Source organism: Protomyctophum parallelum (assembly GCF_964188405.1).
Source record: "Protomyctophum parallelum genome assembly, chromosome: 8".
Lineage (NCBI taxonomy): Eukaryota > Metazoa > Chordata > Actinopteri > Myctophiformes > Myctophidae > Protomyctophum > Protomyctophum parallelum.
The window spans coordinates 51,986,892-52,009,586 of NC_139703.1; the positions used below are offsets into that span (position 1 = coordinate 51,986,892).

General features: G+C 41.1%; 1 protein-coding gene across 1 annotated transcript in view; it reads left to right on the plus strand.

Annotated features, from left to right (window-relative positions):
- LOC310863081 (ubiquitin-like modifier-activating enzyme 1) overlaps positions 1-15,629 on the plus strand; it is a gene marked incomplete at its 3' end in the record, with an annotated part of 86,163 nt that extends 70,534 nt beyond the window's left edge. The window contains exon 12 of the mRNA XM_083771204.1: positions 15,204-15,629. Within this exon, the coding sequence (XP_083627330.1) occupies positions 15,204-15,629 (426 nt within the window). The remainder of the gene's footprint in view (positions 1-15,203) is intronic.
- Positions 15,630-22,695: the final 7,066 nt, after the last annotated feature.

Genomic DNA, 22,695 nt, shown 5'->3' on the forward strand with positions numbered 1-22,695 from the left:
GACCAGCCTGTAGATGACCTTAATATAACCATGATGACCAGCCTGTAGTGACCTTAAATATAACCATGATGACCAGCCTGTATGACCTTAAATATAACCATGATGACCAGCCTGTAATTGACCTTAAATATAACCATGATGACCAGCCTGTATGACCTTAAATATAACATGATGACCAGCCTGTAGATGACCTTAAATATAACCATGATGACCAGCTGTATGACCTTAAATATAACCATGATGACCAGCCTGTAGATGACCTTAAATATAACCATGATGACCAGCTGTAGATGACCTTAAATATAACCATGATGACCAGCCTGTATGACCTTAAATATAACCATGATGACCAGCCTGTATGACCTTAAATATAACCATGATGACCAGCCTGTAATGACCTTAAATATAACCATGATGACCAGCCTGTAGATGACCTTAAATATAACCATGATGACCAGCCTGTATGACCTTAAATATAACCATGATGACCAGCCTGTATGACCTTAAATATAACCATGATGACCAGCCTGTATGACCTTAATATAACCATGATGACCAGCCTGTATGACCTTAATATAACCATGATGACCAGCCTGTATGACCTTAAATATAACCATGATGACCAGCCTGTATGACCTTAAATATAACCATGATGACCAGCCTGTAGATGACCTTAAATATAACCATGATGACCAGCCTGTAGATGACCTTAAATATAACCATGATGACCAGCCTGTATGACCTTAATATAACCATGATGACCAGCCTGTATGACCTTAAATATAACCATGATGACCAGCCTGTATGACCTTAAATATAACCATGATGACCAGCCTGTATGACCTTAAATATAACCATGATGACCAGCCTGTATGACCTTAAATATAACCATGATGACCAGCCTGTATGACCTTAAATATAACCATGATGACCAGCCTGTAATGACCTTAAATATAACCATGATGACCAGCCTGTAATGACCTTAAATATAACCATGATGACCAGCCTGTATGACCTTAAACATAACCATGATGACCAGCCTGTATGACCTTAAATATAACCATGATGACCAGCCTGTAGATGACCTTAAATATAACCATGATGACCAGCCTGTATGACCTTAAATATAACCATGATGACCAGCCTGTATGACCTTAAATATAACCATGATGACCAGCCTGTATGACCTTAAATATAACCATGATGACCAGCCTGTATGACCTTAAATATAACCATGATGACCAGCCTGTATGACCTTAAACATAACCATGATGACCAGCCTGTATGACCTTAAATATAACCATGATGACCAGCCTGTATGACCTTAAAATAACCATGATGACCAGCCTGTATGACCTTAAATATAACCATGATGACCAGCCTGTATGACCTTAAATATAACCATGATGACCAGCCTGTAGATGACCTTAAATATAACCATGATGACCAGCCTGTATGACCTTAAATATAACCATGATGACCAGCCTGTAGATGACCTTAAATATAACCATGATGACCAGCCTGTATGACCTTAAATATAACCATGATGACCAGCCTGTAGATGACCTTAAATATAACCATGATGACCAGCCTGTAGATGACCTTAAATATAACCATGATGACCAGCCTGTAGATGACCTTAAATATAACCATGATGACCAGCCTGTATGACCTTAAACATAACCATGATGACCAGCCTGTATGACCTTAATATAACCATGATGACCAGCCTGTATGACCTTAAATATAACCATGATGACCAGCCTGTATGACCTTAAATATAACCATGATGACCAGCCTGTATGACCTTAAACATAACCATGATGACCAGCCTGTATGACCTTAAACATAACCATGATGACCAGCCTGTATGACCTTAAATATAACCATGATGACCAGCCTGTATGACCTTAAATATAACCATGATGACCAGCCTGTATGACCTTAAACATAACCATGATGACCAGCCTGTATGACCTTAAATATAACCATGATGACCAGCCTGTATGACCTTAAATATAACCATGATGACCAGCCTGTATGACCTTAAATATAACCATGATGACCAGCCTGTATGACCTTAAATATAACCATGATGACCAGCCTGTATGACCTTAAATATAACCATGATGACCAGCCTGTATGACCTTAAATATAACCATGATGACCAGCCTGTATGACCTTAAATATAACCATGATGACCAGCCTGTATGACCTTAAATATAACCATGATGACCAGCCTGTATGACCTTAAATATAACCATGATGACCAGCCTGTAGATGACCTTAAATATAACCATGATGACCAGCCTGTATGACCTTAAATATAACCATGATGACCAGCCTGTATGACCTTAAATATAACCATGATGACCAGCCTGTATGACCTTAAATATAACCATGATGACCAGCCTGTAATGACCTTAAATATAACCATGATGACCAGCCTGTATGACCTTAAACATAACCATGATGACCAGCCTGTAGTGACCTTAAATATAACCATGATGACCAGCCTGTATGACCTTAAATATAACCATGATGACCAGCCTGTATGACCTTAAATATAACCATGATGACCAGCCTGTAGTGACCTTAAACATAACCATGATGACCAGCCTGTAGATGACCTTAAATATAACCATGATGACCAGCCTGTATGACCTTAAATATAACCATGATGACCAGCCTGTATGACCTTAAATATAACCATGATGACCAGCCTGTATGACCTTAAATATAACCATGATGACCAGCCTGTAGATGACCTTAAACATAACCATGATGACCAGCCTGTAGTGACCTTAAACATAACCATGATGACCAGCCTGTAGATGACCTTAAATATAACCATGATGACCAGCCTGTATGACCTTAAACATAACCATGATGACCAGCCTGTATGACCTTAAATATAACCATGATGACCAGCCTGTAGATGACCTTAAATATAAACATGATGACCAGCCTGTAGTGACCTTAAATATAACCATGATGACCAGCCTGTATGACCTTAAATATAAACATGATGACCAGCCTGTAGATGACCTTAAATATAACCATGATGACCAGCCTGTATGACCTTAAACATAACCATGATGACCAGCCTGTATGACCTTAAATATAACCATGATGACCAGCCTGTAGATGACCTTAAATATAACCATGATGACCAGCCTGTAGATGACCTTAAATATAACCATGATGACCAGCCTGTATGACCTTAAATATAACCATGATGACCAGCCTGTAGATGACCTTAAATATAACCATGATGACCAGCCTGTAGATGACCTTAAATATAACCATGATGACCAGCCTGTATGACCTTAAATATAACCATGATGACCAGCCTGTAGATGACCTTAAACATAACCATGATGACCAGCCTGTATGACCTTAAATATAACCATGATGACCAGCCTGTAGATGACCTTAAATATAACCATGATGACCAGCCTGTATGACCTTAAACATAACCATGATGACCAGCCTGTAGATGACCTTAAATATAACCATGATGACCAGCCTGTAGATGACCTTAAACATAACCATGATGACCAGCCTGTATGACCTTAAATATAACCATGATGACCAGCCTGTATGACCTTAAACATAACCATGATGACCAGCCTGTATGACCTTAAATATAACCATGATGACCAGCCTGTATGACCTTAAATATAACCATGATGACCAGCCTGTAGATGACCTTAAACATAACCATGATGACCAGCCTGTATGACCTTAAATATAACCATGATGACCAGCCTGTATGACCTTAACATAACCATGATGACCAGCCTGTATGACCTTAAATATAACCATGATGACCAGCCTGTATGACCTTAAATATAACCATGATGACCAGCCTGTAGATGACCTTAAATATAACCATGATGACCAGCCTGTAGATGACCTTAAACATAACCATGATGACCAGCCTGTATGACCTTAAATATAACCATGATGACCAGCCTGTATGACCTTAAATATAACCATGATGAGTCTGATGACCAGCCTGTATGACCTTAAATATAACCATGATGACCAGCCTGTATGACCTTAAATATAACCATGATGACCAGCCTGTAGATGACCTTAAATATAACCATGATGACCAGCCTGTATGACCTTAAATATAACCATGATGACCAGCCTGTAGATGACCTTAAACATAACCATGATGACCAGCCTGTAGATGACCTTAAACATAACCATGATGACCAGCCTGTATGACCTTAAATATAACCATGATGACCAGCCTGTAGATGACCTTAAACATAACCATGATGACCAGCCTGTACGACCTTAAATATAACCATGATGACCAGCCTGTAGATGATCTTAAATATAACCATGATGACCAGCCTGTATGACCTTAAACATAACCATGATGACCAGCCTGTAGATGACCTTAAATATAACCATGATGACCAGCCTGTATGACCTTAAATATAACCATGATGACCAGCCTGTATGACCTTAAACATAACCATGATGACCAGCCTGTAGATGACCTTAAATATAACCATGATGACCAGCCTGTATGACCTTAAACATAACCATGATGACCAGCCTGTATGACCTTAAACATAACCATGATGACCAGCCTGTATGACCTTAAATATAACCATGATGACCAGCCTGTATGACCTTAAACATAACCATGATGACCAGCCTGTATGACCTTAAACATAACCATGATGACCAGCCTGTATGACCTTAAACATAACCATGATGACCAGCCTGTATGACCTTAAATATAACCATGATGACCAGCCTGTAGATGACCTTAAACATAACCATGATGACCAGCCTGTAGATGACCTTAAACATAACCATGATGACCAGCCTGTATGACCTTAAATATAACCATGATGACCAGCCTGTATGACCTTAAATATAACCATGATGACCAGCCTGTATGACCTTAAATATAACCATGATGACCAGCCTGTAGATGACCTTAAACATAACCATGATGACCAGCCTGTATGACCTTAAATATAACCATGATGACCACCCTGTATGACCTTAAACATAACCATGATGACCAGCCTGTATGACCTTAAATATAACCATGATGACCAGCCTGTATGACCTTAAATATAACCATGATGACCAGCCTGTATGACCTTAAATATAACCATGATGACCAGCCTGTATGACCTTAAACATAACCATGATGACCAGCCTGTAGATGACCTTAAATATAACCATGATGACCAGCCTGTAGATGACCTTAAATATAACCATGATGACCAGCCTGTATGACCTTAAATATAACCATGATGACCAGCCTGTATGACCTTAAATATAACCATGATGACCAGCCTGTAGATGACCTTAAATATAACCATGATGACCAGCCTGTATGACCTTAAACATAACCATGATGACCAGCCTGTAGATGACCTTAAATATAACCATGATGACCAGCCTGTATGACCTTAAATATAACCATGATGACCAGCCTGTAGATGACCTTAAATATAACCATGATGACCAGCCTGTAGATGACCCTAAATATAACCATGATGACCAGCCTGTATGACCTTAAACATAACCATGATGACCAGCCTGTATGACCTTAAATATAACCATGATGACCAGCCTGTATGACCTTAAATATAACCATGATGACCAGCCTGTAGATGACCTTAAATATAACCATGATGACCAGCCTGTATGACCTTAAATATAACCATGATGACCAGCCTGTAGATGACCTTAAATATAACCATGATGACCAGCCTGTAGATGACCTTAAATATAACCATGATGACCAGCCTGTATGACCTTAAACATAACCATGATGACCAGCCTGTATGACCTTAAACATAACCATGATGACCAGCCTGTAGATGACCTTAAATATAACCATGATGACCAGCCTGTATGACCTTAAACATAACCATGATGACCAGCCTGTATGACCTTAAATATAACCATGATGACCAGCCTGTATGACCTTAAATATAACCATGATGACCAGCCTGTATGACCTTAAATATAACCATGATGACCAGCCTGTATGACCTTAAATATAACCATGATGACCAGCCTGTAGATGACCTTAAATATAACCATGATGACCAGCCTGTAGATGACCTTAAATATAACCATGATGACCAGCCTGTATGACCTTAAATATAACCATGATGACCAGCCTGTAGATGACCTTAAATATAACCATGATGACCAGCCTGTAGATGACCTTAAATATAACCATGATGACCAGCCTGTAGATGACCTTAAATATAACCATGATGACCAGCCTGTATGACCTTAAACATAACCATGATGACCAGCCTGTATGACCTTAAACATAACCATGATGACCAGCCTGTATGACCTTAAACATAACCATGATGACCAGCCTGTAGATGACCTTAAATATAACCATGATGACCAGCCTGTATGACCTTAAACATAACCATGATGACCAGCCTGTATGACCTTAAATATAACCATGATGACCAGCCTGTATGACCTTAAATATAACCATGATGACCAGCCTGTATGACCTTAAATATAACCATGATGACCAGCCTGTAGATGACCTTAAATATAACCATGATGACCAGCCTGTATGACCTTAAACATAACCATGATGACCAGCCTGTATGACCTTAAATATAACCATGATGACCAGCCTGTAGATGACCTTAAATATAACCATGATGACCAGCCTGTATGACCTTAAATATAACCATGATGACCAGCCTGTATGACCTTAAATATAACCATGATGACCAGCCTGTAGATGACCTTAAATATAACCATGATGACCAGCCTGTAGATGACCTTAAATATAACCATGATGACCAGCCTGTAGATGACCTTAAATATAACCATGATGACCAGCCTGTATGACCTTAAATATAACCATGATGACCAGCCTGTAGATGACCTTAAATATAACCATGATGACCAGCCTGTAGATGACCTTAAATATAACCATGATGACCAGCCTGTAGATGACCTTAAATATAACCATGATGACCAGCCTGTATGACCTTAAATATAACCATGATGACCAGCCTGTAGATGACCTTAAATATAACCATGATGACCAGCCTGTAGATGACCTTAAATATAACCATGATGACCAGCCTGTATGACCTTAAATATAACCATGATGACCAGCCTGTATGACCTTAAATATAACCATGATGACCAGCCTGTATGACCTTAAACATAACCATGATGACCAGCCTGTATGACCTTAAACATAACCATGATGACCAGCCTGTATGACCTTAAATATAACCATGATGACCAGCCTGTATGACCTTAAACATAACCATGATGACCAGCCTGTATGACCTTAAATATAACCATGATGACCAGCCTGTATGACCTTAAATATAACCATGATGACCAGCCTGTATGACCTTAAATATAACCATGATGACCAGCCTGTAGATGACCTTAAATATAACCATGATGACCAGCCTGTATGACCTTAAATATAACCATGATGACCAGCCTGTATGACCTTAAATATAACCATGATGACCAGCCTGTATGACCTTAAATATAACCATGATGACCAGCCTGTATGACCTTAAACATAACCATGATGACCAGCCTGTATGACCTTAAATATAACCATGATGACCAGCCTGTATGACCTTAAATATAACCATGATGACCAGCCTGTATGACCTTAAATATAACCATGATGACCAGCCTGTATGACCTTAAATATAACCATGATGACCAGCCTGTATGACCTTAAATATAACCATGATGACCAGCCTGTAGATGACCTTAAATATAACCATGATGACCAGCCTGTAGATGACCTTAAATATAACCATGATGACCAGCCTGTATGACCTTAAACATAACCATGATGACCAGCCTGTAGATGACCTTAAACATAACCATGATGACCAGCCTGTAGATGACCTTAAATATAACCATGATGACCAGCCTGTATGACCTTAAATATAACCATGATGACCAGCCTGTATGACCTTAAACATAACCATGATGACCAGCCTGTAGATGACCTTAAACATAACCATGATGACCAGCCTGTAGATGACCTTAAATATAACCATGATGACCAGCCTGTATGACCTTAAACATAACCATGATGACCAGCCTGTATGACCTTAAATATAACCATGATGACCAGCCTGTATGACCTTAAACATAACCATGATGACCAGCCTGTAGATGACCTTAAATATAACCATGATGACCAGCCTGTATGACCTTAAATATAACCATGATGACCAGCCTGTATGACCTTAAATATAACCATGATGACCAGCCTGTAGATGACCTTAAATATAACCATGATGACCAGCCTGTATGACCTTAAACATAACCATGATGACCAGCCTGTATGACCTTAAACATAACCATGATGACCAGCCTGTAGATGACCTTAAATATAACCATGATGACCAGCCTGTATGACCTTAAATATAACCATGATGACCAGCCTGTAGATGACCTTAAACATAACCATGATGACCAGCCTGTATGACCTTAAATATAACCATGATGACCAGCCTGTATGACCTTAAATATAACCATGATGACCAGCCTGTATGACCTTAAATATAACCATGATGACCAGCCTGTAGATTACCTTAAATATAACCATGATGACCAGCCTGTAGATGACCTTAAATATAACCATGATGACCAGCCTGTATGACCTTAAATATAACCATGATGACCAGCCTGTATGACCTTAAATATAACCATGATGACCAGCCTGTATGACCTTAAATATAACCATGATGACCAGCCTGTAGATGACCTTAAATATAACCATGATGACCAGCCTGTAGATGACCTTAAATATAACCATGATGACCAGCCTGTATGACCTTAAATATAACCATGATGACCAGCCTGTATGACCTTAAACATAACCATGATGACCAGCCTGTAGATGACCTTAAATATAACCATGATGACCAGCCTGTATGACCTTAAACATAACCATGATGACCAGCCTGTATGACCTTAAACATAACCATGATGACCAGCCTGTAGATGACCTTAAACATAACCATGATGACCAGCCTGTATGACCTTAAACATAACCATGATGACCAGCCTGTATGACCTTAAACATAACCATGATGACCAGCCTGTAGATGACCTTAAACATAACCATGATGACCAGCCTGTAGATGACCTTAAACATAACCATGATGACCAGCCTGTATGACCTTAAATATAACCATGATGACCAGCCTGTATGACCTTAAACATAACCATGATGACCAGCCTGTATGACCTTAAACATAACCATGATGACCAGCCTGTAGATGACCTTAAATATAACCATGATGACCAGCCTGTATGACCTTAAATATAACCATGATGACCAGCCTGTATGACCTTAAACATAACCATGATGACCAGCCTGTATGACCTTAAACATAACCATGATGACCAGCCTGTATGACCTTAAACATAACCATGATGACCAGCCTGTATGACCTTAAATATAACCATGATGACCAGCCTGTAGATGACCTTAAATATAACCATGATGACCAGCCTGTAGATGACCTTAAACATAACCATGATGACCAGCCTGTAGATGACCTTAAATATAACCATGATGACCAGCCTGTATGACCTTAAACATAACCATGATGACCAGCCTGTAGATGACCTTAAATATAACCATGATGACCAGCCTGTAGATGACCTTAAATATAACCATGATGACCAGCCTGTAGATGACCTTAAACATAACCATGATGACCAGCCTGTATGACCTTAAACATAACCATGATGACCAGCCTGTAGATGACCCATCTTCATTTCCGTTCGTTCATCGTTTCATTCGTTGCTTCTTTTCATTAATACATTTAGTTAATAGGCTCCTCCATTGTTTGGGGGATGGTCTCTATCACTCCTTGATAGTGAATGATAATATTATACATACAGGTCTAACTTCTCTGGGGTGACAACAATGAGATTAACAATGAGGATGTTACAGTGTGTAGATTAGAGTCCCAGAGTTCAAACTGGGGGTCCTTGAAAAAACAAAAGACTGTTACAGTGCAGTGCAGTCAGTGCCGTGTAGAAAGACTGTTACAGTGCAGTGCAGTCAGTGCAGTGTAGAAAGACTGTTACAGTGCAGTGCAGTCAGTGCCGTGTAGAAAGTGGTTGCCTCTTGCCTGCTGAACTGATCAAGGTATATCATTATAGCTACACTATACGGTGTCAGTGAAGCTGTGAGAAAATTGCAATGGGGGACATTAGGAGAAGAGGTTTTAAGGCTATACCGCTATTCAGTTCCGAATAATAATGGTGTTAAATATTACGGTCTTATTCTGAATGTAATAGGCTATAATATACCCGTCGTATGGCGGTGGTGCCGGTGCGCACCGAAAATAGCCAATCTACAAGCTCACACCGTGTCGCCTCGCAACGTGAGCTTGTAGATCGGCTATTTTCGGAGAGCACATGCATGCTGTGATCTGCGGTTGCCCGTTCAGTGCCGCCCGCTACAGAGGACCGCTTGGATGCGGTCCGGATTGTTGATTCACCACAGGCTGTAACTGTAAGTGTAAACTAATTGATGTTACCGACAGACAGAACGAAACGATAGGCTACTGTTTCAAAAGTTTGGGGAAACAAATCAAGTCAGTCAGTCAGTGCTGCTGTCTGACTGAGTCTGACTGACACACACAATACAATTCATCAAGAGATTGAACATTTACACTAGACAGCGTATAGGCTACAAATAATGTTTGAATTCAACAGTTTGAATTCACTTCATACTTCCTCCGACAATTAAATAAAAATGATTGTGACAATTAAAGATTATGTAAATTGCTTCCACTTACCTTCAACAAATTATCAGCCTATTTAAATATCCACAATTTCGCGTGTTTTCCTAAATCAGTGTGACTTTTCCTTTGTCTGACTTTGAATTCCCAGTGAGTTTATATATTGGCTTCTTTGGCAGATTGACTGTAGATCCTCGCGCATTTATAGCCTACCAACTCAGTCTACTGTGCGGGGGGCGACGCTTGATGGTAATGCGGGTTATGACGCGGGAGGCGTGAGAAATGCTTAAAGGACCACTTCACCACTTTTCAACCTATCTTCATATAATAGATCCTCACTAATAATCATGATAAAACGGCGCAATATTTTTCTACTCAGTCTGTGTCTCATAGGAGGGCTGTGGGCAGTTCAGAAACCGTCTTCCAGTGACATCATCGATGGGGAATACAAGCTAATACAAACGGCAGGCTTTCTATTCCTGAAAAGTTGCAATGCGAAAATGGAAGCCATCGTTCTCACGATAATGAAAATCTAAACATTTTTGTAAAAAAATCTTGTTTAAAAAATAATCTGCCTAATGATGATGTCACTGGAAGACGGTTTCTGAACTGCCCACAGCCCTCCTATGAGACACTGAGTAGAAAAAACCCATGCCATTTTAACATGATTATTAGTGAGGACCTATTATATGAAGATAGGTTGAAAAGTGGTGAAGTGATCCTTTAAATACTTCGTGCACGTGAGTATATTGAGCTACATTGCAGAGAAAGAGATGCACGCGTGCGTATAGGCTGCTATGATAATGATTTATGTTTATTTTATTGTGTGTGTGACCAATACCTATCTACCATTGCCATGGCATTTCAGTATAGGATAAACATAATTTATAGGAGGTATTAGAGGCTAAATCTTCCAGATGTGGTGTCATGCCATGGACCCCCATCTGCAAGGAGGTGTTCGCACGCACGAACACACACACACACACCCACACACACACACACACACACACACACACACACACACACACACACACACACACACACACACACACACACACACACACACAGCAGTGGGAATGGGCGGTAAATTGAAAAGGGGGGGGGATAAAGTCAGAGTCAGAGTAGACTTTTCTTTTTTCTTTTTTTTTGCTCATGAATGGAATTTGACCTCGATTTGGGTCAGCTATACATACAGTATGTCAATGGCAGCAGAATATGTGAGTCTGAGAGCCTCAGCCTGCCTTCCACATGGTAGATCAGCTTGTATAGGTCGGCTATCTTTGAAAACATGAAAAATAGATTTTCTTTTATTGCCTAAAACATGCTAAAAAAATGGACAAAATATAGACACCTGCACTATATAGGTTAAGCCCGCAGCGGTTCCCAAACGTTTTTGGCCATGCACCCCGCCCCCCCCCCACATTGAAATATAAATTGCATAAGCTACATAGAGACATATACATTTCCTATATTTATCCACATATATGCAACCTGAATATGAGATACATATTCAGCATAGGCTATATTCGGCATTGCCATATATTGGCATAATATGTATATATATATATAATATATGCCTTTTCATGGTGCGCACCCCCAAGCTGTCCACGCACCACAAGGGGTGCACGCACCACAGTTTGGGAACCACTTGAAAATTGAAGATTGAAAATTGCTGGTGGTCGGAAGAACATAAAAATAACACCTTGAGTTCTGTGACAATATCTTCTTCCTCCACATCATAAAACAGACAGAGCAACATCTGTCGCTTCATCTGTCATGTCTTTCCCAGCGTCACTTGAGATGATAAGCCAGTTGAAGACCTGACAGGATTATTTTTGGGGTGTCAGCCTTCCCCTCGAATCTCCCATTTATTTAACTCCATCTTCATGTTCCTCTGTAAAAGATTGCATGAACTGTTTCTCTGAGGTACCGTGTCTGGTTTGTCCAGGTATGTCATCAATATGGCTCATGCCATATTGATAAAAAAAAAGGGGGAAAAAAAGAAAGAAAGAAAAACTACACAACATTATGCTACAAAACAAGAGACACCGTCAATGAAACATGAACATCAACAACAACAACAACAACAACATGAAAATCAGCATTGTGTGTGTGTGTGTGTGTGTGTGTGTGTGTGTGTGTGTGTGTGTGTGTGTGTGTGTGTGTGTGTGTGTGTGTGTGTGTGTGTGTGTGTGTGTGTGTGTGTGTGTGTGCAAACCAAAGAAAAACCTCCCTTAGGAAAGGAAGGGGCTCCAAAAAGATGCTTGTGGACAAGCTTTAATTGCTGCTTTATTTGCACGACGCGTTTGGCCATGCATGTTTTTAGAGTGTAGTCTACTTTCCCTTCCTTTGGTCCATGCATGTTTTTAGAGTGTAGTCTACTTTCCCTTCCTTTGGTCCATGCATGTTTTTAGAGTGTAGTCTACTTTCCCTTCCTTTGGTCCATGCATGTTTTTAGAGTGTAGTCTACTTTCCCTTTCTTTGGTCCATGCATGTTTTTAGAGTGTAGTCTACTTTCCCTTCCTTTGGTCCATGCATGTTTTTAGAGTGTAGTCTACTTTCCCTTTCTTTGGTCCATGCATGTTTTTAGAGTGTAGTCTACTTTCCCTTTCTTTGGTCCATGCATGTTTTTAGAGTGTAGTCTACTTTCCCTTCCTTTGGTCCATGCATGTTTTTAGAGTGTAGTCTACTTTCCCTTCCTTTGGTCCATGCATGTTTTTAGAGTGTAGTCTACTTTCCCTTCCTTTGGTCCATGCATGTTTTTAGAGTGTAGTCTACTTTCCCTTCCTTTGGTCCATGCATGTTTTTAGAGTGTAGTCTACTTTCCCTTCCTTTGGTCCATGCATGTTTTTAGAGTGTAGTCTACTTTCCCTTCCTTTGGTCCATGCATGTTTTTAGAGTGTAGTCTACTTTCCCTTCCTTTGGTCCATGCATGTTTTTAGAGTGTAGTCTACTTTCCCTTTCTTTGGTCCATGCATGTTTTTAGAGTGTAGTCTACTTTCCCTTCCTTTGGTCCATGCATGTTTTTAGAGTGTAGTCTACTTTCCCTTCCTTTGGTCCATGCATGTTTTTAGAGTGTAGTCTACTTTCCCTTCCTTTGGTCCATGCATGTTTTTAGAGTGTAGTCTACTTTCCCTTCCTTTGGTCCATGCATGTTTTTAGAGTGTAGTCTACTTTCCCTTCCTTTGGTCCATGCATGTTTTTAGAGTGTAGTCTACTTTCCCTTCCTTTGGTCCATGCATGTTTTTAGAGTGTAGTCTACTTTCCCTTCCTTTGGTCCATGCATGTTTTTAGAGTGTAGTCTACTTTCCCTTCCTTTGGTCCATGCATGTTTTTAGAGTGTAGTCTACTTTCCCTTCCTTTGGTTCTTGTCCTCGTCGCATGTCTTCTGGTCACGTGACGTTATACAGATTGGATAAAAATGTAATTGTATTCACACAAAAACATTACATAATACCACTTAATTTATACGCGGTTGAGGCAGATGGCCGCCCCCACCCAGAACCTGGCTGTGCTTGAGGTTCCAGTTAAGGGGATGATTTCCTCGCTATTGTCGCCAAAATCTTGCTAATTTTAGGTGTTGTTGTGATTTGGCAGTATAATAAGAATATATATATATATTTAATTGAATACTAGTATATATAGTAGTATGGCAGTGTTGCTTTCCAAAAGTGACACCGTCTGCTCCTTTCAGCGAGGGCCAGTATAAATTAAGATTGACTCTGCTCAGTGTTTCCTCTTCAAACCGCTGGTGTTTTGTATGTAGTACAGTACAGTATGTAGTACAGTACTGGTGTTTTGTATGTAGTACAGTACAGTATGTAGTACAGTACTGGTGTTTTGTATGTAGTACAGTACAGTATGTAGTACAGTACTGGTGTTTTGTATGTAGTACAGTACAGTATGTAGTACAGTACTGGTGTTTTGTATGTAGTACAGTACAGTATGTAGTACAGTACTGGTGTTTTGTATGTAGTACAGCACTCTCCATGTTGCGTTCGGGGAGCAATTTGACAGAGACGTGGCAGAGACTTGGCGTGGCGCATTCAGCTACCTTATAGAAACACTTGCCTAACCTCAGCCTCTGTCATTCAGCTACCTTATAGAAACACTTGCCTAACCTCAGCCTCTGTCATTCAGCTACCTTATAGAAACACTTGCCTAACCTCAGCCTCTGTCATTCAGCTACCTTAGAAACACTTGCCTAACCTCAGCCTCTGTCGCAAAAGATTAGAAAGTGAAGACACTAGCGTTGTAACTTTGTAATGAGCAATCTACTCTGAAGCACAATTTCAATGTGAAAGATAACCCTCTTAGTGAATTGTGGTGTTCAAGTGGTGTTGTGGAATCTTGTGCTTATAAGGACAATATATGGTCCTATGATTTTAATGAAATCTACCTGCTTCTCTGATCTCACAGAAGACATCTGACTTCGACAGCTCCACACTGCCCCGACAGTCGGCTGTCGCCATGTCGCCAGACTGTCTGGAGGAGACTCCAGACTGTCTGGAGGAGACAGTCTGGAGGAGACTCCAGACTGTCTGGAGGAGACTTCAGACTGTCTGGAGGAGACAGTCTGGAGGAGACTCCAGACTGTCTGGAGGAGACTTCAGACTGTCTGGAGGAGACAGTCTGGAGGAGACTCCAGACAGTCTGGAGGAGACTCCAGACTGTCTGGAGGAGACTCCAGACTGTCTGGAGGAGACTCCCGACGAGAAGCTCCCGACGCTTGCCGTCCATATCGCCTTATCGACCAACCAGCTGCTGAGATTGAGCAGGCGTGCACGAGAGTTGCACACAGTCACAGATAGATATGGGAAGCAACTGGACATATATTATAGGTAGGCCTATTATGCTATATATATTATATTATATTATATTTATATTTATATTGTGTCACGGACAGAGAGAGAGAGAGAGAGAGAGAGAGAGAGTCTGGAGTGCATGTATGCGCTTTGCTCCGTGTTGCCAGAATCTGTGAGTGAAACAAGTGACTAGGTCTATGAAAACAAATCCAAAAGAAGCAACTATTTCACTACTTGAGCCCTATTACATCAGCTATGTTTAACACCCATTCTGACCTGAGATCAGATTTATACGAGGTTTCCACTGGACACACACTGGTCTGATGAACCCATTCTGACCTGAGATCAGATTCTAAAAATGTCAGTCGTTCTTTGATTTTTCAAAAATAGCAGACCTACAAGCTCGTATCGCGCCACTCGGTGGCGCGATATGAGCTTGTAGATCTGCTATTTTTCAATAGCTAAAGCATAACATGATGCTAACACCAAAATGGGTTCCCGTTCAGAATGGGTTAAAACAAATCATGAAAGCAAGCCAAAATAAGCAACTACACTTCAGAAATAAGGCCAAACTATGTAACTATGTTACAGGAAAACTGCAAACCAGTGCTGGTGGCTGCTTTCTGCAATTTGCATCGGGGAAAATCGTCGTAGGCGGACATTTTTGTGCTGATAAAAAAATGCCAGTCTGTTGCAATCTGACAGTTAAGCAGTCTTTGACTAATGACTAGTCTGGACAAGTCTTCTTGGTGTGGAGTGAGTGACCTTCAACAGTTGCTCTATGTTTCTATTCATCACTGGCCATTTATGTGGACAATTAGACATCGTCAGCCCTAGTCAACAAGGAACAGGGCAAATGGTAAAGTACTGTAAGCATAGCACAAACGACACCATTCTGTGCTTCAAAGCACCTACGGTAGGATCAACATGCTAAATAACATACATTGTTTTAAATATAATACCCACTCCCAAATGCCAATTCATTCCTCCCACTGCTTGAAACTGCTGTTGTATCCTAGCTGGCTCACCTGCCATTGAGGAGCTAAATGGTGCATTTATGCCTTTATCCAAGGCACTTCACATCGATTGTGCATTACATTCACCCATTCACACACACACACATTCATACACCGATGGTGGAGGCACCAATCTGCTCATCGGGAGCAAATAGGGGTTCAGAGTCTTGCTCAAGGACACTTCGACACTTACTCTGAGGGAGGCTGGGATCAAACTGGGAACCTCGCGGTTCCCATCTGGCCACTCTACCGGCCACTCTACCCCCAATCTGAGGACCCATAAGGCAGACTACTCTACCCCTGAGCCACGTACACTGTCGCCCCACCGGGAGCTCCCCACCGGGGATGACGTAGTGGCACCTCCCCATAGGCAGACTACTCTACCCCTGAGCCACGCACACTGTCGCCCCACCGGGAGCTCCCCACCGGGGATGACGTAGTGGCACCTCCCCATTGACAGGCGCCATATCCCAGCCCGTAGGAGTACATGTGACCCTAGCTGCCCGGCTTCCTCGCCTGAGGGAACACATTTTATAGGTACCTTTAAAGGGCCAGTTCAGCCTTCAAAGCAGGTGACTGATGGGGACATAAGTGCCCACATTCAACTCTGCAATTATAATGAATTGCATTTCTTTTCTCTGCTGCAATTATCTGCAGCAGACTTTCATAACATTGGCCTATAGACGATTCCGTAGCGGGTCTCATGGTCGCAGCCTACGTATTTCCTGTAGGCAGACTCGACGTAGCTGCGGGGTTTAAACCCTCACCAGGCGCACCTCTTCTACTACAGTGAACGGCAGAGTGACTGATGTTAGTTTGCCTCAAACGTTACTCTTTTACCTGCTTTTTTACTAAACACTAACATTACAAAGATGCCCAGAACATCGGGATGAACCTGTGTAGTTTATGGCTGCTCCAACAGTAGTGGCAACATTAAAAATAAATAAAACGGAATGTCAAAATATCCACAGCAGTGGCTGAGACCAGAGCCATTGAGTAATGGTTGAGACAAAGCAGTGAAAGATACACGTCAGTATTACTGAATTATTGAATGTATTTTATACCTCATACTAAGCATTTAAAGTATGAGGTATAAAGTACAGCAGCCTTGTGTTCATAAAACAGAAAGATTAAGGTATTGGTTAATACTGACGTTATGTATCTTTCACTGCTTTGTCTCAACCATTACTCAATGGCTCTGGTCTCAGCCACCGCGGAGGATATTTTGACATTCCGTTTTTATTTATTTTTAATGTTGCCACTACTGTTGGAGCAGCCATAAACTACACAGGATCATCCCGATGTTCTGGGCATCTTTGTAATGTTAGTGTTTAGTAAAAAGCAGGTAAAAGAGTAGCCCCATATGTGCCCTCTCCCTACGCTCATTCTGTAGCTCCGAGATGAGGTCACACACTGGGCCCCTCCCACCGCGTTTCAGAAATGGCACAAGTTTCCCCAAGCATCGTTTCTTATCCTTACCACACCATTAATCCAAAACGTGTAGGGCCGATGCAGGTTTACACTAATTACTTGCGCAAGCAGAGCGCGCAAGTAATATTTTCGCCCGGTCTCCTTCGTCGTGACAGCTGTTCCGCCATTCGAGGCTTACGCAGAAAAACATCAAATCTGTGCCTGTGTTGCTGGACCAATGATGACGAAATGACCATATTTCTTACGTCATCATTTAGAGCTAGTCATACGTATACTATATACATAATCAGTAAAAAATAAAATAGCAAATTGTGCCTGATCTGCTGGGACCAGAGTACGTGGTGTGTATGTGTATGACTAGCTCTAAATGATGACGTAAGAAATATGGTCATTTCGTCATCATTGGTCCAGCAACACAGGCACAGATTTGATGTTTTTCTGCGTAAGCCTCAAATGGCGGAACAGCTGTCACGGCTTTTGGCGCAAAGTAACCACAGTATACCGCTAATCAACTTACAACTACACACTTTATACAGTATAGAGTATAGAGTATATATGTATACAAATATAGTATATGCCTATATACTATATATATTTCTTACGTCATCATTTAGAGCTAGTCATACGTATACTATATACATAATCAGTAAAAAATAAAATAGCAAATTGTGCCTGATCTGCTGGGACCAGAGTACGTGGTGTGTATGTGTATGACTAGCTCTTAATGATGACGTAAGAAATATGGTCATTTTTGTGGTCATTTGGTCCAGCAACACAGGCACAGATTTGATGTTTTTCTGCGTAAGCCTCAAATGGCGGAACAGCTGTCACGGTTTTTGGCGCAAAGTAACCACAGTATACCGCTAATCAACTTACAACTACACACTTTATACAGTATAGAGTATAGAGTATATATGTATACGTATATAGTATATGCCTATATACTATATATATATACTATATATATTTCTTACGTCATCATTTAGAGCTAGTCATACGTATACTATATACATAATCAGTAAAAAATAAAATAGCTAATTGTGCCTGATCTGCTGGGACCAGAGTACGTGGTGTGTATGTGTATGACTAGAAAAACTAAAAAGGGATCCAGAATATATCTACAACGATAAAACAGTATTTCTTATATAGATAGAAACTTGAATCATACTTAATAATACTAGATGTTTATATGTATAAAGTAGGTAGCAAATAGTTACATCTAAACATTAATCATTTCAAACGTTCCTTCACAGAGATACTGAGATTTGACAGTTTACAGCGGTCGAAAGGACTTGCGCGCTCTGCTTGCGCACTAGTTGGCCATTTATGGCCTACTAGTGTGCAACAAGCAAGTATGCACTCGACAGAGTGCAGTTCTAGTTCAAACTTAGGATCGGCCCAGAAAATCCAACTCACCATTTGAACTGAGCCTTTACGTCCGTCTTTTGTCAGTCGCTTCCATGTTTATCAAGGAAGTGTGCGTGTGCGCGTGCATGTCGAGTGAACTGAAGTCAGTTGGAAATGTTCGACCAGGGGAGGCGCCGGGGAGGCGCTAAAGCTTTTCAACTTCCTGAATTCCATATTTAAGGATAAGAAACGATGCTTGCGGAAACTTGCGCCGTTTCTGAAACGCGGTGGGAGGGGCCCAGTGTGTGACCTCATCTCGGAGCTACAGAATGAGCGTAGGGAGAGGGAACATATGGGGCTAGTAAAAGAGTAACGTTTGAGGCAGACTAAGATCAGTCACTCTGCCGTTCACTGTAGTAGAAGACGTGCGCCTGGTGAGGGTTTAAACCCTGCAGCTACGTCGAGTCCGCCTACAGGAAATACGTAGGCTGCGACCATGAGACCCGCTCCTGGATTAGTCTATATCCGTGCATGGTTCTCAAAGTGGGGTCCGGGGGTCCCCCGGGGTCCTTGAGGGGCACCAGGGGGCATGAGGGTAAGCTCACAATGCGACGTGTTGTGAGCTTGTAGATAGACTATTCTTGAAAAATAGAATTGTGAAAATGTTTTAATATTGACTTTTGATGTGGAGTTATTATTATTATTATTATGAGCAAACTAGTCCATTCCATGAATTATTTCGCTCTGTTGTGTTGTTTATTAGCAATTTAAGAATTACAAAATAGGCTCCATTGTAACGGGGAAACAGCTCTCAAAGTCACTCTTTTAGCACATAAACGAACGCATTAAAAGCTGATTCTGACAGTTTATGACACCAGGAAAACTCATGCAGCTTTGTCTTGTTTTGATTAATTTGTGTAGAAAGAAGATCCGGTAGGTATGCCTACGCTGACCGATTCACTGCTGTTCGCGTTGAGTAAAAATATATCAGATTGACCAAAAACTGTACAACACTCCTGCAGCGTATAATTGGAATGCAGTTTAGCCACGACGGTGATGTAAACAAGAAAAGAAACAGACACTGTAGAAGAAGTGTCTGTGTCTGGGACTGCTCGTATGCGAGGCTGCAGCTGGGTGCATCTCTCGACTCGAAGACGAGAGGACGCAAATTGTGATTGGGTGGGAGATGTGCCATTGGTGGAGAATGAGATGATGTATGATGACGTATAAGAGCGCCCCTCAGTTCACACAGGTGTGATCTTATACAATCATTACGATGACTTGTATCATCATCCCTGATGATTTATTTTTCCTTGAATCGTCATTCGATTCGTCATGGGGCTTTTTCATGCCACTTTGTATAACAGTGAAGCTTGCCACCGAAAAACACTGTCATACATCAAAGTTTAACCCATTCTGACCTGAGATCAGATTCATACGAGGTTTCCGCCGGACACACACTGGTCTGATGAACCCATTCTGACCTGAGATCAGATTCAAAAAATGTCAGTCGTTCTTCGATTTTTCAAAAAATAGCAGACCTACAAGCTCGTATCGCGCCACTCGGTGGCGCGATATGAGCTTGTAGATCTGCTATTTTTCAATAGCTAAAGCATAACATGATGCCGACACCAAAATGGGTGCCCGTTCAGAATGGGTTAACATAGGAATGGATTACCATACAACCTTGTGCTTTGGAAAGGGAGACAAGAAATGTGTAAAGAAGATCATTTCCAGCATAAGACAAAGTATACTGTAAATCAGGGCTACACTACAGAGCGGTAGCCAACAATGGTGGGTGCGCAAATATGGAGGGCTGTCGATTTTATTGATTAAGAGTACAAGTGTATTGACAATAAAACTTACAGTACAAGAAGTTGCTCACAATGCACAATTTTCAAAGCCAGCTCTGTCGGTAGAGCTCTCGCCTTTGGACCTACAGGTATAAGGTCATGCATTCGATCGTGGGCATCGACAACAGTGTGTGAGTAGCACGGCTTGGGTGCAAGTACTGGGAGTAGGTGCAATAATCCATCTCCCAAGGGTCTAGCAAATTTAAGCAGGGACAGACGCTCACGTTCTCGGCTGATACCAACAATAAGTCTCCCCGACCCCTCCTTGCTTGAATACTTGAATACTTGCCTACTCCAGTACAGCAACTCAACTGCAAATTTAACTGAGCCACTTAATGAGTAATATTTGACCAGGAGTATCTATACTTTGACTCGATAGGCTACTAGGTTTGAGTACTTTAATTGCCCACCACTATTTATACGAGCTTTAACCCATTCTGAACGGGAACCCATTTTGGTGTTAGCATCATGCCGTGCTTTAGCTATTTAAAAATAGCAGATCTACAAGCTCATATCGCGCCACCGAGTGGCGCGATACGAGCTTGTAGGTCTGCTATTTTTGAAAAATCGAAGAACGACTAACATTTTGAAAATCTGATCTCAGGTCAGAATGGGTTAATTATCCACGAGCAGACGGTCTGTGCTGTCGCAGTAGCACACATGATGAAAGCAGAGTGTGCGTCACACACTCTGCCTGTGGCTGGCCACACTGGTCTCAGACCAGTCGAGGCTCTTCCTTATGTTTCCATGGCTGCAACCAATGAATTCAGCTTTTTGAATCAAGACCGGTTTATAGCCTACTTCATCGTACAGCGGTGTCACACGCTGAATAGCACATCAACAAGCTCACAACCAACCAGTGGTGGAAGAAGTAGGCTAGCTCAGATGTGTTACTTTGATGTAAAAGTAGCAATTACCACAAATGTAGAAATACTCAGTTAAAAGTAAACGTTTCTGTATTCAAACTTCTCTATAAGCTCATATTACACGTCTCTGTGCGATGCATTGTGAGCTTGTAGTTCAGCTATTTTTCAATAAGTAACTAAAGCTGTATAAGTATAGAGCATTGGAAAATGGAAATACTCAATGAAAGAAAAAGTACCTCAAATTTTAGTAAATGTAGTTAGGCCTACTTTTCACTACTGCTCACAACGCGTCACATCTTGTTGATCGGCTATTTCCGTCCGCCGTACGACAGAGCATCAATTAATTAATTATTTCCGTCCGCCGTACGACAGAGCATCAATTAATTAATTATTTCCGTCCGCCGTACGACAGAGCATCAATTAAGCATCAGGCATGTCCATTCATGTTGGCAACGTAGCACTCCTCTGACGACTGAGTCCTGATTTAAATATTCATACTGTAACAGTTTGAATTACAATGTACAGTAACTGCTGTATAGATCACATTTGATTTCTTTGTTCGCTTTTACAGGACAATGTTTTCTTTTGGTTAT